Source organism: Bactrocera dorsalis, chromosome 1 (genome assembly GCF_023373825.1).
Source record: "Bactrocera dorsalis isolate Fly_Bdor chromosome 1, ASM2337382v1, whole genome shotgun sequence".
NCBI classification, from domain to species: Eukaryota; Metazoa; Arthropoda; class Insecta; order Diptera; family Tephritidae; genus Bactrocera; species Bactrocera dorsalis.
The window spans coordinates 62,319,131-62,335,077 of record NC_064303.1 but is presented as its reverse complement, the minus strand read 5'-3'; the positions used below and the strand labels follow the sequence as shown (position 1 = coordinate 62,335,077).

Below are 15,947 nucleotides of genomic sequence, written 5' to 3'. Positions count from 1 at the left end.
ATAATAATACTGGTTAGTAGAAGCGAATGACTAATTTTACCTTCTAAGTATGACTTTAACTCGTCGTTGTTTTTCTGATCTTCAGCCAAGTCATCAAAATTTATTGGATTAGTTGTTATGGCTTGGATTCGAGACATCAGACCTGCTGTAACATTTTGTACCCCTGGTACGTGACGAATGTCTGTCGTGATCTGCGCAATAAAATCCAATTGACGTGCCTGATGATCAGATGCTTTTTCTAGTCGTTGCCGAAAAGCACAGATTAGCGGCTTGTGGTCGGTGTAAACGTGGCAATTTCTTCCTTCAAGAATGAAGCGAAAATGACGGACGGAGAGAAATATCGCAGTTAATTCTCTATCGTAGGTACTGTACTGCTGCTCAGCTTTTGTAAAAAGGCGCTGGAAGAAACCTAAAGGTTGAAGTGATCCATTGGAAATTTGATGTAGGGCGGCGCCTGCAGCGTAGTCAGATGCGTCGACCCATATTGAAAGAGGAGCGTTCGGGAGCGGGTGCGCCAGAAGCGCGCAATTAACGAGGTCCTCTTTGCAAGCCTCAAAGTGCCTTATGTTGTCGTTCGTCCAGTTCAGTGGTGTTTTGTCGTTGCGCTTATTTCCAGAACACATTTTGAAAAGAGGTGCTTGGTGCGAAAGTGGGTTTGGAAGTAGCGACCTATAAAAATTGATCATAGCTAGGAATCGTTTAAGGTCCTTTGCAATCGTAGGAAGTTTGAATAAGCGAATCGTTTCAATGCGGCTAGGCAGCGGCTTGATTCCATCCTTCGTGATCAAATGCCCTAAGAAATGCAGCTCTGATGCACCAAGCACTGATTTGGTTACGTTTATTGTTAAGTTGTGTTGGCGTAATCGTTGAAAAACTATACGAAGATGTCTGCGATGTTCTTCTGGGGAGCGTGATGCGACGCATATGTCGTCCAGGTAGGTGAACACATTATCTATGCCGCGGAAAACTTCGTTGATGACTCTTTGGAATGTTTGTGCCGCGTTGCGCAACCCAAAGGTCATGTGCGTGAATTCGTACAACCCAAAAAGAGTTGTGATGGCAGTTTTACAAATGTCATAGGGATCGATTGGGATCTGGTGAAAGGCCTTCTGTGGATAGATTTTTGAAAATATTGAATTTCCAGCAAAAATATTACTGAAATCGTGCAGGAACGGCAAAGGGTATATGTCGGGGACGGTTACCGCGTTAAGCGCGCGGTAGTCACCACACGGTCTCCTTGACCCGTCGGCCATGCGCACCATATGTAATGGGCTAGCCCAATTACTGCTGGATGGCCGACATATGCCCAGTTTCCTCAACAGCTCGAATTCAGCGCGCGCTGCCGTCCGCTTTTCAGGCGGAAAAGTTGTAACCCTGATATAATATGTATGCTTCATTCAACTTTTTGTACGAAATTCGGAAATAAAATAATGTAATTCCAAAACCAACGCTTTCACAAATTACTTTATTATTTCTAAACTGATCGCGTATTAAAATACTGAGTTCATTTTGAGAAAATATAACAGCTGTAGATGTTTCACCCCCTGATTCACATCAATAAGTAGACTGTTTTGATATCCGGATATTTGGCGACATTATTCTTTTTGATACGGAAGCGAGATTTTCATTAAGTAAACAGGACTATTGGTAGATTGTAATTCTTGATTTGATTCCAGAAAACCTTCAGACTTTTCGCTTAATTTTTCGGTAAGAAATCTAAGAGTGGGAATCATGTCATGACTGTATGCACGAAAATGGTGCGCAGAACCCTAAACATAACTAGAAAACTAAATGCGTACTAGTGGACCAATAAAGATTACATACACCTTCATCTCCTTCTTAATTGGCGTAGACACCGCTTACGCGATTATAGCCGAGTTAACAACCGCGCGCCAGTCGTTTCTTCTCTTCGCTACGTGGCGTCAATTGGATATTCCAAGCTAAGCCAGGTCCTTTCCATTTGGTCCTTCCAACGGAGTGGAGGTTTTCCTTTTCCCCTGCTTCCCCCGGCGTGTACTACGTCGAATACTTTCAAAGCTGAAGTGTTTCCGTCCATCCGGAAAACATGACCTAGCCAGCGTAGCCGCTGTCTCTTAATTCGCTGAACTAGGTCAATGTCGTCGTATATCTCGTACAGCACGTCGTTCCATCTAATGCGACATTCGCCGCGGCCAACGCGCAAAGGACCATAAATGTTTCGCAGAGCTTTTTTCTCGAAAACTCGCAGCGTCGACTCATGCGTTGTTGACATCCAAGCCTCACCATATAGCATGACGAATTATGAGCGACTTATAGAGTTTGGTTTTTGTTCGTCGAGAGAGGACTTTACTTCTCAATTGCCATCTCAGTCCGAAGTAGCACCTGTTGGCAAGAGTTATCCTGCGTTGGATTTCCAGACTGACGTTGTTGGTGGTGTTAATACTGATTCTTAAATAGACGAAATTATCTACAACTTCAAAGTTATGACTGTCAACAGTGACGTGAGTGCCAAGTCGCGAGTGCAACGACTGTTTGTTTGATGACAGGAGATATGTATTTCGTCTTGCCCTCGTTGACCATTTGCTTTGCTTCCTTGTCCAGTCTGGAGAAATCAGAACTAACGGCGCGAGTGTTGAGGCCGATGATATCAATATCATCGGCATACGCCAGCAGTTGTACACTCTTATAGAAGATGGTACCTTCTCTATTTAGTTCTGCAGCTCGAACTATTTTCTCCAGAAGCAGGTTGAAAAAGTCGCACGATAGGGAATCGCCTTGTCTGAAACCTCGTTTGGTATCGAACGGCTCGGAGAGGTCCTTCCCGATTCTGACGGAGCTTTTGGTTTTGCTCAACGTCAGTTTACACAGCCGTATTAGTTTTGCGGGGATATCAAATTCAGATATCGCGGCATAAAGGCAGTTCATTTTCGTGCTGTCAAAATCGACGAAGAGGTGGTGTGTGTCGATTCTCCTTTCACGGGTCTTTTCCAAGATTTGGCGCATGGTGAATATCTGGTCGGTTGTTGATTTGCCAGGTTTAAAGCCACACTGATAGGGTCCAATCAGTTTGTTGGCGGTGGGCTTTAATCTTTCACACAATACGATCGATAGAACCTTATATGCGATGTTGAGGAGGCGTATCCCACAGTTGGCGTAGATTGTGGGGTCTCTTTTTTTGTGAATTGGACAGGGCGCATATAAATTCCAATCATCGTTTATGTTTTCTTCCGTCCATATTTTACAAAGAAGCTGATGCATGCTCCTTATCAGTTCTTCGCCGCCGTGTTTGAATAGCTCGGCCGGCAATCCGTCGGCCCCTGCCACTTTATTGTTCTTCAGGCGGCCAATTGCTATTCGAACTTCTTCATGGTCGGATAATGGAACGTCTGCTCCATCGTCATCGATTGGGGAATCGGGTTCGCCTTCTCCCGGCGTTGTGCGTTCACTGCCATTCAGCAGGCTGGAGAATTTAAGATCATCCTTGGGGGTTCTACAAGAGTATGCTTCGGTCTTGAAACCTTGTGTAAGCCGCCGCATTTTTTCGTAGAATTTTCGCGCATTACCCCTGATGGCCAGCTTATCAAGCTCTTCTTACTCATGGATTTCGGTCTCTTTCTTTTTCTGTCTGCAATTGCGTCTTGCTTCCCTTTTCAACTCTCGGCATCTATCCCATCCCGCACGTGTTGTGGGCGATCGTAACGTTGCGAGGTAGGCAGCCTGTTTTCTGCTACGACACGCCACTCCTCGTTGTACCAGGTGTTCTTTTGCTTTTCCGAAAACCAATGGTGTCGGTTGCAGCTGTACGTAAGGAGTTTGAAATGCCGTCCAACAGTTCCCTTATACCGAGTTGTTGACGAGTACTCTCAGAGGGTAGGAGTGCAAGCCGAGTAGAAAATCGTTCAGCTGTCTGTTGTGATTGCAGCTTCTCGACGTCGAACCTTCCTTGTGTTTGTTGGCGTGCGTTTTTTGCTGCACAGAGGCGGGTGCGAATCTTGGCTGCAACAAGATAGTGGTCCGAGTCGATGTTAGGACCTCGGAGCGCACGCACATCCAAAACACTGGAGACGTGTCTTTCCTCTATCACAACATGATCGGAGACATCCAGGTAGCTTGATGAATTTTCTTATGCTGGAATCTAGTACTACAGATAACCATATTTCGGGCTCCGGCGAAGTCGATCAGCCTGAACCCATTTGGGGATGTTTCCTCGCGGAAGCTGAATTTACCGACCGTAGTGCTAAAGATGCCTTCTTTGCCCACCCTGGCGTTAAAGTCGCCAAGCACGATTTTGATATCGTGGCGGGGGCGTCTCTCATAAGTGCGCTCCAAGTACTCTTCCCTCGGGCGTGGGCGCAAATCAACGTTAGGTTGAAGAACCTCGCTTTGATGCGGATTGTGGCTAGACGTTCATTCACCGGAGTGAATGATAGCTCTCGGCGACAGAGACTTGCGCTCCTTTATATGGCCACTGTAGTAAATGCCACAAAAACCTACTCGTATCTGTCGTTGTCCCGTCCATCGCATTTCTTGGACGGCGGTGATGTCAGCCTTTATTTGCACGAGGACATCAACCAGCTGGGCAGCGAAACCTTCCCAAATAAGGGACCGGACATTCCAGGTGCATGCCCTCTAATCATAGTCTTTAATTTGTTTGCCAGGGTTGGCATCACAAGGGGGACTCTCATCCGAGGCTGTTGTTGTTTTTTCATTGGGAGTGTTTTTTTACGTGGCGGGTCCCAAACCCAGCGCACAACCCTATGCAGGGGATTTTTCGCCTTCTCACTTTAGCTCACCTTCAAACGGTTGTTCATAGGCTACCCAGAGGCCACTTGGTCTAAGACCGGAAGTCGTCAGCTGCTTGAGTCATATGAGTCATAAAATAATCGTTTCTGGCCACTCCCAGGGCGATCAGATACATACACCTAGTTCTATTAAATTACGGCACGTTTATTTGTTATAAAATGAATAAATTTTGTGGTTTTTTTCTATCCATTTCGAAAGATGTATATTTAACAATAAATTTAGCGTATCAATTTTTTTTTTTTTTACACAAATAAAAAAAATTAATGCTAAAGCTTAAAATGGGCCTAATTTATATCAAAAAAGTTTATGTACACTAATGATTATTTCTATAAATCAAAAATAATTACAATAGTTTTAGCGGTTTTTGGCCTATATTTTATTGCTATTATTGTCCCTATACGTCGACGTATGCTCCCCACTCGATTTCTAGTATTATTTTCGGATATTTTGACCTACTAAGAGAATGATCCTGCTTTTTGCCTTATTTTGATGAAATTCGATGTTTTCGAATACGATTTTCCAAAAAGTTCTAGATATTTTAAATAGGATTAATGTATGGTGGTTGCGAGACTTATGGAGTTATTTTTAATTCCATAACAACCCTGCATGTACAAGATGAGACGGGTGCTTTGGGTCGTTATCTTGTTATAAATAGAAGTGGCCGCTATTAACAGACGATTTAAGCACACTAAAAATTTAAATAATTTTGTTAAAATATTCAGAAACATGAGTTTATCCATTTTCGAAATGTATACAAAAAAAAATAAATCCCCAAACGGTAGGGAATGTATTGAATAGTGCTGGTTATCATAGTGCTGGTTATCATAAGCGAATCGCTCGTCGTAAGCCATACATAAGTAAGGTTAATAAAAAGAAGAGGTCGGCGGTTGTTAAACAATATTTTAAAAAACCGTATTGTTTTGGGAAAACATTGTGTTCACCGACGAATCAAAATTTAATATATTTGATTCAACAAGATCACGAAAAATGTGGTGAAAGATCAATGAAGAGTCGCAAAGAAAATATGTAGGAGTAAAGTTATGGTTTGGGGATATGTGGCTGCATCTGGAGTTGAACATTTGGATTTGAACATTTTAAGAAACAAATTTAAATTTTAAGTGTGCTTAAATCAGTTGTTACTAGCGACCACTTCCATTTATAACAAGATAACGACCCAAAACACCCGGCTCATCTTGTACATGCAGGGTTGTCATGGAATTAAAAATAACTTCATAGGTCCCGCAACCACCATACATTAATCCTATTTAAAATATCTAGAACTTTTTGGAAAATCGTATACGAAAACATCGAATTTCATCAAAATAAGGCAAAAAGCAGGATCATTGTCTTAGTATGTCAAAATATCCGAAAATAATACTAGAAATCGAGTGGGGAGCATACGTCGACGTATAGGGACAATAATAGCAATAAAATATAGGCCAAAAACCGCTAAAACTATTGTAATTATTTTTGATTTATATAAATAATCATTGGTCAACTTTTTTGATATGAATTAGGCGCATTTTAAGCTTTGGCGTTATTTTTTTGTGTTTGTGTATAAAAAAACTTGATATGCTATATTTATGTTAAATATAAATATCTTGATATGGTTAGAAAAAAACCACAAAATATATTAATTTTAAAACAAATAAACGCGTCGTAATTTAATAGAACTAGGTGTATGTAAATTTTATTGCTCCACTGTATTTATATAATCATTACTTCAACAAAAACTATAGTCTTAGTACTCATATATCAAAATTTCAGTATTCCTTACATGTCATTATTATTTTTCTTTGTTTTACAGGCTTTCATGTTCGAATCATCGCTGAGTCTAAGAATAACTAAGTGGGCAGAAAAAACATGTCAAAAATTGGATGAGCAGTATTTTGAATGCTGGAAAGGGCTGAAGAAAAATTTTAATATTTAATTATTGTTAATATTTCTACGTTTTAAAGGAACTTTATATAATAAAAACATTAAAATCAGAATTATAGTACTTTTAATTAAAAAGGAAAATTTTCGAAATAAAATAAAGAGTGATTTTTTAAGAGCTTGATAACTTTTTTTTTTAAAAAAACGCATAAAATTTGCAAAATCTCATCGGTTCTTTATTTGAAACGTTAGATTGGTTCATGACATTTACTTTTTGAAGATAATTTCATTTAAATGTTGACCGCGGCTGCGTCTTAGGTGGTCCATTCGGAAAGTCCAATTTTGGGCAACTTTTTCGAGCATTTCGGCCGGAATAGCCCGAATTTCTTCGGAAATGTTGTCTTCCAAAGCTGGAATAGTTGCTGGCTTATTTCTGTAGACTTTAGACTTGACGTAGCCCCACAAAAAATAGTCTAAAGGCGTTAAATCGCATGATCTTGGTGGCCAACTTACGGGTCCATTTCTTGAGATGAATTGTTGTCCGAAGTTTTCCCTCAAAATGGCCATAGAATCGCGAGCTGTGTGGCATGTAGCGCCATCTTGTTGAAACCACATGTCAACCAAGTTCAGTTCTTCCATTTTTGGCAACAAAAAGTTTGTTAGCATCGAACGATAGCGATCGCCATTCACCGTAACGTTGCGTCCAACAGCATCTTTGAAAAAATACGGTCCAATGATTCCACCAGCGTACAAACCACACCAAACAGTGCATTTTTCGGGATGCATGGGCAGTTCTTGAACGGCTTCTGGTTGCTCTTCACCCCAAATGCGGCAATTTTGCTTATTTACGTAGCCATTCAACCAGAAATGAGCCTCATCGCTGAACAAAATTTGTCCGAAAAAAAAAAAAAAACCGAACACTGATTTTGGTAATAAAATTCAATGATTTGCAAGCGTTGCTCGTTAGTAAGTCTATTCATGATGAAATGTCAAAGCATACTGAGCATCTTTCTCTTTGACACCATGTCTGAAATCCCACGTGATCTGTCAAATACTAATGCATGAAAATCCTAACCTCAAAAAAATCACCCGTTAGATGTGTAAGTACACAGATAACTTACGTTATAAACAAGAAAAATTGGAATTAAATAAGGTGTTTTTTTTATATTAGGGGGATTCTCTTGCTCTTGCCAGATTGCAGATTGCAAAAATCCTATACCGAAATATACAAGGGCACGAGGGCACCCATTGCAGAATCTATTGATATATGAACGGCTGATTCGGTCAATTTATTGTAAATGACTATTGGACATGGCTATTGTGAATTAGCGCACCTGCTGCATACATTTGTAACAAAAAAAAAACTGTAACAAATTTTTATAATTTAAATAGAAATTATAAAAATTATTTAAAATTTATCTTCCTTAACAAATTATCCTCAAAATATGACTTTATGTAAAATGACAGCTAAAACAGAGTTGCAATTATGTTTTTCGTGACATTGCACGCAAAAAAACATGGGTTTTGGTATGACATATTTTATAGCCCTTGCGAATATTTTTCTGTATGTGTTTGTTGTTGTGCCATTGTATTGGGTGGAAAAATCTGCAATTCCTGCACCGTGCAATGGTTTTGCAAGAGCAAGAGTATACCCCTATTATATATTTCTATGCAGCCAAATTTTAAATTCCCCATTTCTCTGCTCGATGCTTTCTTATCCAAAAATAACGCGTGAAGGTAACAACAAACTGTTCGAGAATATTCGGATACCTCATCCAAATGCTATAACTGCTCACTTATCAAGGGCATGTATAATATATCAATATTATAAAAAAAAAATTTGTTAGTTCGGCTCTCTGCGGAATTTTAAATTCCCGTTTTATTCTGAACACCGATCATTAACATGACTAATTTTTTTGTGCTGGTCACATATAAATGCATCGCCACATAAGAGCGTACGTCAACTCTAACCTCGGCCTCGTAATTGAGACAACGTTGGGCCATTTAAAGCGACTCCTTCACGGGAAGTGTAGAAGCGACCCCAGCGAATCTGGTCAGTCTTTCGGGTGGGACATCATTACCTAGGTTAACGAAATCGTCGGCCAAAAAGTGTGGCTTTGAAATCTGCATAGAGCACTAGTAAAAGAATCTCTATTTAGCTCATGAGAGGCGCTCGTGAGGAAGGATATAACGGGCGTAGAAATCGCTTACGCGATTATAATCGAGTTAAAAATAGCGCGCCAGTCGTTTTTTTCTTTTCGCAAGGTGGCGCCATTTGGAGATTCCAAGCGAATCCAGCTCCTCCTTAATCTGGTTTTTCCAACAGAGTTCAGGTTTTCCTCTTGCTCTGCTTCTCCCGACGGCTACGTCGAATACTCTCGGAGCTGCAGTGTTTTTGTTCATTCGGACGACATGACCTAGCCCACTCAGCCGCTGTCTTTTAATTCGCTAAACTATGTCCATGTCGTCATTATCTCATACAGCTCATCGTTCCATCAAATGCGATATTCGGCGTGGCCAACGCGCAAAGGACCATCAATCTATCGCAGAACTTTTCTCTCGAAAACTCGTAACGTCGACGTGTTGTTGTCATGCCTCTGCAGCATATAGCAGGACGGGAATTATGAGTGACTTATAGAGTTTGGTTTTTGTTCGTCGAGAGAGGACTTTACTTCTCAATTGCATACTCAGTCCGAAGTACCACCTGCTGGAAAGAGTTATCCTTCGTTGGGGTTCCAAGCTGACATTGTTGGTAGTGTTTACGCTGGTTTCTAAATATACGAAACTATCTACGACTTCAAAGTTATGACTGTCAACAATGACGTGGGAGCCTAGTGGCGAGTGCGACGAGTTTGTTTAATGACATGATAAATGTTGTATGTCGATTCTCCTTTCACAGGTCTTTTTCAAGATTTGGCGCATGGTGAATATCTAGTCGGTTGTTAATTTTCGAGGTCAAAAGTCACACTGATAAGGTACAATCAGTTTATTGACGCTGGGCTTTAATCTTTCACACAATACGCTGGATAGAACCTTATACGCGATGTTAAAGAGACTTATCCTACGGTAGTTGGCGGGGGGGAGGGACTCCCTTTTTGTGGATTAGGCAGAGCACACTTAAATTCCAATCGTTGAGCATGCTTCTTTCCTACCAAATTTTATAAAGTAACTGATGCAAGCTTCTGATGAGATTTTCGCCGCCGTGATTGAATAGCTCGGCCGGCTAACAGCACATTAAAGCAGCGAAAAAGATGGAAAAGTGGGTTTAATACAGCAACAACCCTTGGTTAAGCACCGGAGGTCGCAATAAGTAGAATAGGAGAATCGCTAAACTCGCCAACTCAGTACAGCTTGGGGTGTGTCGTCGAAGTAGGGAAGGCAAAGCCATCTCCGGCGAAGAAGTGAGGGCTGTTTTTGCCGTTTTTTTGGGGATTGTCAGGGCTGATACTCTTAAACATAGAATCCTTCGCACCTTTAAGTGTCGTAAAGGGAACCAACAATCAACACTGTCGCCAACTAGTCTTGATTCAACTTTTTTTCCTGGCTCAACAAATATGGATGTTGAATCAGAAGTGATGTTTGCCATGCCAACTGCAAGAGAGCCAAGTTCGTCGAAAAAAAATTAATAGCAAAAGGTACGATACACCTCATTTCGCTATGGCGTGCGATAGGTTTGGAATCGGTAATAGGGTTGCTTCTTTTTTGGCCACATCGCTTTTCAAAGATATTGACTTTAAAGATGAGAATGGGGAACCAATAATTATAGACAAATCTAAAGTTTTACGTGATAGAAAGAAATGTATGGATTCTCTTCGAAGAAAGCAACGGAATGACTGTGATCTGGTAGCCTTCTCCTTTGATGGCAGAAAAAACAACTCTCAGACGAGCGAAAAGAAAGTGGAAGATATCATCCGAGAATGGTAAAAGAATTATATTTAGTAGTTCTTAACCCCTTGACGTATCAATTAGCGCAACGAAATTCGCTTCCAACTGTTCGCCGACAACTTGCTCTAAACAAACCAGTTTTGACGCTTACGAACTGTCGCACGCTTGTTTTACAAATTTATAAAATATAAAATACTACGATTTAATTTTAATGATAATTACACAGTACATAATGCACTCAACTACTGTAATGTTTTTTGTTTACATTATTAGCCGAAAATAACGGGAAAATTTTAATTCTCTTTTCATCAAATGTATACTTCTACGCACCACGAGCTAGACTCGTGATAATCATGTTAGGCACCAGAAATTGTACCACTAGTCAGACTCGTGGAAATACGTCAAGGGGTTAAAGAGCCTGATAGCAGATTGTTGGGTTACGTAAAAGTCGACGCCGAAGACGCTAAAACAAAACAGAGGCAATTGTGCGAGTTCCTTATAGGAAAAAATATGTCCCTTGAGAGACTGACTGGAAATTGCTGTGATGGAGAAGCGACAAACACAGGTTCTGAAAATGGAGTTTTAAGGAGATTCGAAGTCATGTTGAACAGACCATTGCACTGGTTTGTTTGTTTATTACACTTTAATGAACTTCCACTTCGTCACTTGTTCTCCGCATTGGAAAAGTCCACTACAAGCGGACCGCGCAAAGCTAGTGTGATAATAACTAAGCAAATCGAAACATGCGAGCAGATGGCCGTAAGCAAACAATTGTTTTAAAGAGCCTAACATGTATATTTTGATCTGGGCTAAATAAACAAAATATTTCTGTAGGCTGTACCCGACTTTGAGGCCATTTCGTTGGGAGATACATATGCCTCCACCCATTCATGAAAAAACGCTTTCGACTGACGTTCAATACTTGTATTGAATGGCAAGAAAATGTAGTTTGTGATGGTTTCTGCCCCGAAAATTTAGCCAATATGAAACCGGGACAAATTGTGCACTCTCGATGGCTAACAAAGGCAAGCAGATAGTCCACCCGATATTTACCACCAACGCTGCGAGAAATTGTTAACACTGTAATCCAAAATAATTCATATTTCGGTCATCCTGAAAATATCTTACTGGCAATGCTTTATGATAAAAGAAAAAAGAGCCATAAAAATATACTACATTATCGTGATAAAGTGTGTGATCCGACTAATATAAAGGTTTATGATAAAAAGCACGCAATAAATTTTGAATGCTCAGACTACTTTGATCTGGTTGACCTAGACTATGACAGTGTTTTGTCTGAGCCTCCATTCTCAGCAAACATTCCATACGAACACTTGTCGCAGTTCATTGAGTCTGATGATCCGCCGCATCCTGACCCAGGGATTCCATTTCATATCCAAGCAACTGAGCGTTGTGTACAGTTTCTGACAACAGTTTCCCGACGCGCTATTGCAAAGAATAGAGACGATATCATGGCCGCAACTATATAAAGACGTGCTGCAACACCACACATGGAATCCAAAAAAGACTTTAAAGCCTAAAAACACTAAAACTAGACAAGATTCTCAGTCCTCAGCAAAAAAAAAAACAATGTCTGTAACTTGCACCACAGAAACATTTAATTTTTTGAAAACTTAATTACAATAATAAAATTTTATTTTCGATCCACAGTATTTTCCATAATTTTAGAATTAAAAAAAAATATAGGAATGTCTGTATGCTGCATACATAGAAGCACAAACTTTCGTTATAATCGAAGAAACCAAGTACAATTTTCCGGATCGCTTCTTATGAAAGTATAGGTTTTTGAGTGCAATTTAATAAGTATGACCTCAAACTCTAAAGTCGTTCTGCGCGAACTGGGAATTAATTTTAGACCTTTTTCTAGGCAAAACTTTCTTAGAATTCTCTGTAGTTTTCGTTTTTGCTAGCCGCTTTGTTGGTTTCTTTCCACCCATACAAATCGATCCGGCCTAATACGCATGTGCGCATTCAGAAATTTAAATCATGATTTAATCACTTATCAATACAACAAAAACATTTTTATTCATAAACGCAGGCGCACATTCAACAAGTGACCTTGCCTTATTCACAAAAAGAGACCCCTTGACATATCCCCGAGCATGCATTTGAAAACAAGCGTTTTTTCGCGACGATAGCAAAAGCTAGAAATCATAAATTGAACAACTTTCTAATGTTTTTCTGGGAAGGACAACTGACAATCCCGTAAACTCGCAAAACTCAGAAAAAGTTACAAAACTATCAACATAGTTCTTATCGATTTAAAATATTTGTCACCAGACAGATTAGAATGACCGCTGGGCGTCTTCTTTATTTGAACGTCAAAATACAACTGAACTTACATAAAAGGAAAACATAAGCAATCGTAGTTTACAGCACATTGTATGTTAAATGAGAGAATAAATAAAGAGATACATATATGAGAGAATTATAATACTAAGACTAAAATCTAAGAGTGACATATTTCTCAAACTAAATACAAATATTTAAAATATTTCTCAAACAAATATTTTGCCGGGGCTCGCATTGAGATGGCATGGATATGTTGCAATCTCATACATAAACATACATATTTTCGATGGTTTGTTGGCGAAGCTGCTCGAGCGGAAAGGGAAGTGAAGACAATCGGCAATCGTTTCACTTGACACAGCTCTCATTTTCTACGAACAATACAATGTTGTGACGCTTTGTCATCGAGTCAGTGCTTTGACACATAGAGCCTTTGACAAAACGTGAGCTTCGGACATTGGTTGTCCGTGATAACGGAGATGCGTGAGACACTTGTTATTCCCTTATGAATTGTGGCTCGTATTTGGCTACGTAAACATAAAGACAAATGTACCAAAGAAATAATGTACAGTCTGTCAAGTAAGAGCGTGGTCGACTTTACCGACAGTTAATGAAAGATTTCGCTCTAATTTTTTTTTTGTTTTCTATGGATAGAATGTGGTTTTGTGGCATGTGTGATAAGATTGCAGTATGTCGCCATACTCCATGTATATTGATATTTCGTCTTGCCCTCGTTCACCACTAGACCCATTAGCTGTGCTTCCTTATTTAGTCTAGAAAAAGCGAAGCCTGATTCTGACTGAGATTTTGGTATTGCTCAACGTCAGCTTACACTGACGTATTAGTTTTGAGGGGATACCAACTCAGACATCGCAGCTCCTTTTCGTGCTGTAAAAAGCAACTTTGAAATCGACGAAGAGGTGGTGTGTGTCGATTCTCCTTTCACGGGGCTTTTCCCAGATTTGGCGCATGGTGAATATCTGATCGGTTGTTGATTTTCGAGGTCTAAAGCCACGCGGATAAGGTACAATCAGTTTATTGACGGTGGGCTTTAATCTTTCACACAATACGCTCGATAGAACCTTATACAAATTAATTCAAAATGCCTCTTTTGTTTTTATTGACTTTATTACGAGTATTCGAGCGGAGCGCGTCCAGCTCGAAGAGCACCAAACATTCTACTGAAAATTATTCTAATTATAAACTACCCACAAGCTACCTGTTGCTGTTGCTGCTGCCGCTGCTGCTTAGCAGTTGTGGTGTTGCGAGCTGGTATTTGCAGGCGTGAGAACGAATATGTGCTGATGGTATTGGCAGACGTGAGAACGTATAATTGCTGACTCAGGCCACGCGCAATATTTTGGGGCTACTTCAATTACATTCTTGCGTCGCGTGATAACTCCTCCCCTCCTAAGTGAGGGACGTCCTCGGACCTTTCTCTTGACACCTGAGTGATGTTTTCTACTACTCTTACTATTGCAGCCTATCGCTTCAGCTTTTTATAGAATCTTATTATGGAAAAAAGCACGGCGATAATTATTATTACCATGAGAATTATTGACATCGTTGTTAATCCTTTTTCATACCCATCGGTTAGCTGTTCCATCAGCGGGCGATTTACCAGCACCCGGTGCCGCAAGTAAGATGAGCTCATTATGTTATCGTGTCCCGTTATATTTATCCGAGTCGCCCAAGGGATTTCACCTTCCTTTATTTGAAGGCCATTCCGGTTAACGAAGGTTGTTTCATTTATACTTGCCTTATCAGGAAACATTATCAGGTAAGTACCTTTTTTCAGCGAAATGGTCTCGCTCTCAGAAGTTACCGTGGCGGTGGAGTCGTTTATGATGACCATACCATCATCAATTTTTTGTAAGGGATCTAGTTCGCCAAATGTTGTTCTACACTCTGCGGTGACGCTGGCTACCAGTTGTTGAGCGCAAGTTGTTAGGTTCGATTTTCTGCAAAAGTGCATGGTAGTCTCTGCACAGCCATCCAAGGAATAGATGTCTTTACCACAAACCGCTACGGAGTTGTCGCGTAGTGATAGCATTTTGTTGTTGTGAGCTACTGGTAATACAATTTTTCTTTTACACATAAGCTTAGGTCTAGGATACTTAACTAGGAAGTGAAAAAGGTTATTATCATGAAATACTTTAAACTTAGAGACTAATAACAAATCAGTTACAGTTAAGTTGTTGAGAGACTCGGTCTTCAAGATTGAATCAATTTCAATATTATCAAAAATGATTGGGTTTAATAATCCCAACTGTGCCAAGGCGATTGATAAGATAATGTTATCTAGGTCTGTAATAATAGCCATATTTCGGGCCAAAAGAATTTCGTAAAGGTGTCCGGTATCTATCTGTTCTAGTTTTTTTATTCTTATAACTTCATTTACTGTATTGGTTAAATCGGTAATCTGTTCCTGGAACTTTGAGTTTATTGCTACATGGCGATTGTTATTGTCCCTAAGCCTATCAAGCTCTAAAGTTACTTTCTGAAAATCGTCGAAGTCCGGCGTGCCTGCCACAACCTTAAGAGCAGTTCCCAAGATGTTTAGGCTACGTGAATGTCTTGTCGGTCCCACTACTGCCCGAAGAAGCTTGTCGATTCGGTCCAGGTCAGCATTCATCAGTTTCGTCATGTGGCTTTTTGGGTTCAGTTTTAGCGCTGAGGGAGTGTCAATGGTCAATTCAGCGTAGGCAGTCAGGTTTGTCATATGTCTGATGTAATCGTACGAGTCCCATAAAACCACGTCACCATTCGTAATCGGTAAGTAGTCTGAGTGTGAATAATCCACAATCTTACAAACTGTGGAGGTCGAGGTCAAGCTAAGCATAAAGAGCAGAGGTCTAACAAGAGAAGGAAAGACAGAAGCAAAGAAGATCGTAAGACTTAAAAATATTTTATTCGACTATCGGAGATTATTCTTATGAACCATTCTACCTTTAACCCTGACCGTAGAACCCAGGTCCTCCTGGACTATGCCCTCCACATATAAGGGGGTAAGTTTGTTTCCCAACCGTCTATTTGGCTTAATGTGGACTGTTTCTCCAACGGCAAATGTTCTCGCTATCCTGTTTTTGTTATGA

The 15,947-nt window shown here is 40.3% G+C and overlaps 2 protein-coding genes across 11 annotated transcripts in view; both read left to right on the top strand.

Moving 5' to 3' along the window:
- Window positions 1–6,773, top strand: part of LOC115066680 (homogentisate 1,2-dioxygenase) — a 312,248-nt gene extending 305,475 nt beyond the window's left edge. For all 10 annotated transcript variants that reach the window (XM_049462660.1, XM_049462661.1, XM_049462665.1 and 7 more), the window contains one exon: window positions 6,590–6,773. In XM_049462660.1, the coding sequence (XP_049318617.1) occupies window positions 6,590–6,712 (123 nt within the window). In that variant the 3' untranslated portion in view covers window positions 6,713–6,773. The remainder of the gene's footprint in view (window positions 1–6,589) is intronic.
- Window positions 1–15,947, top strand: part of LOC125780372 (uncharacterized) — a 155,650-nt gene that overhangs the window by 7,008 nt on the left and 132,695 nt on the right. The window lies entirely within an intron of this gene.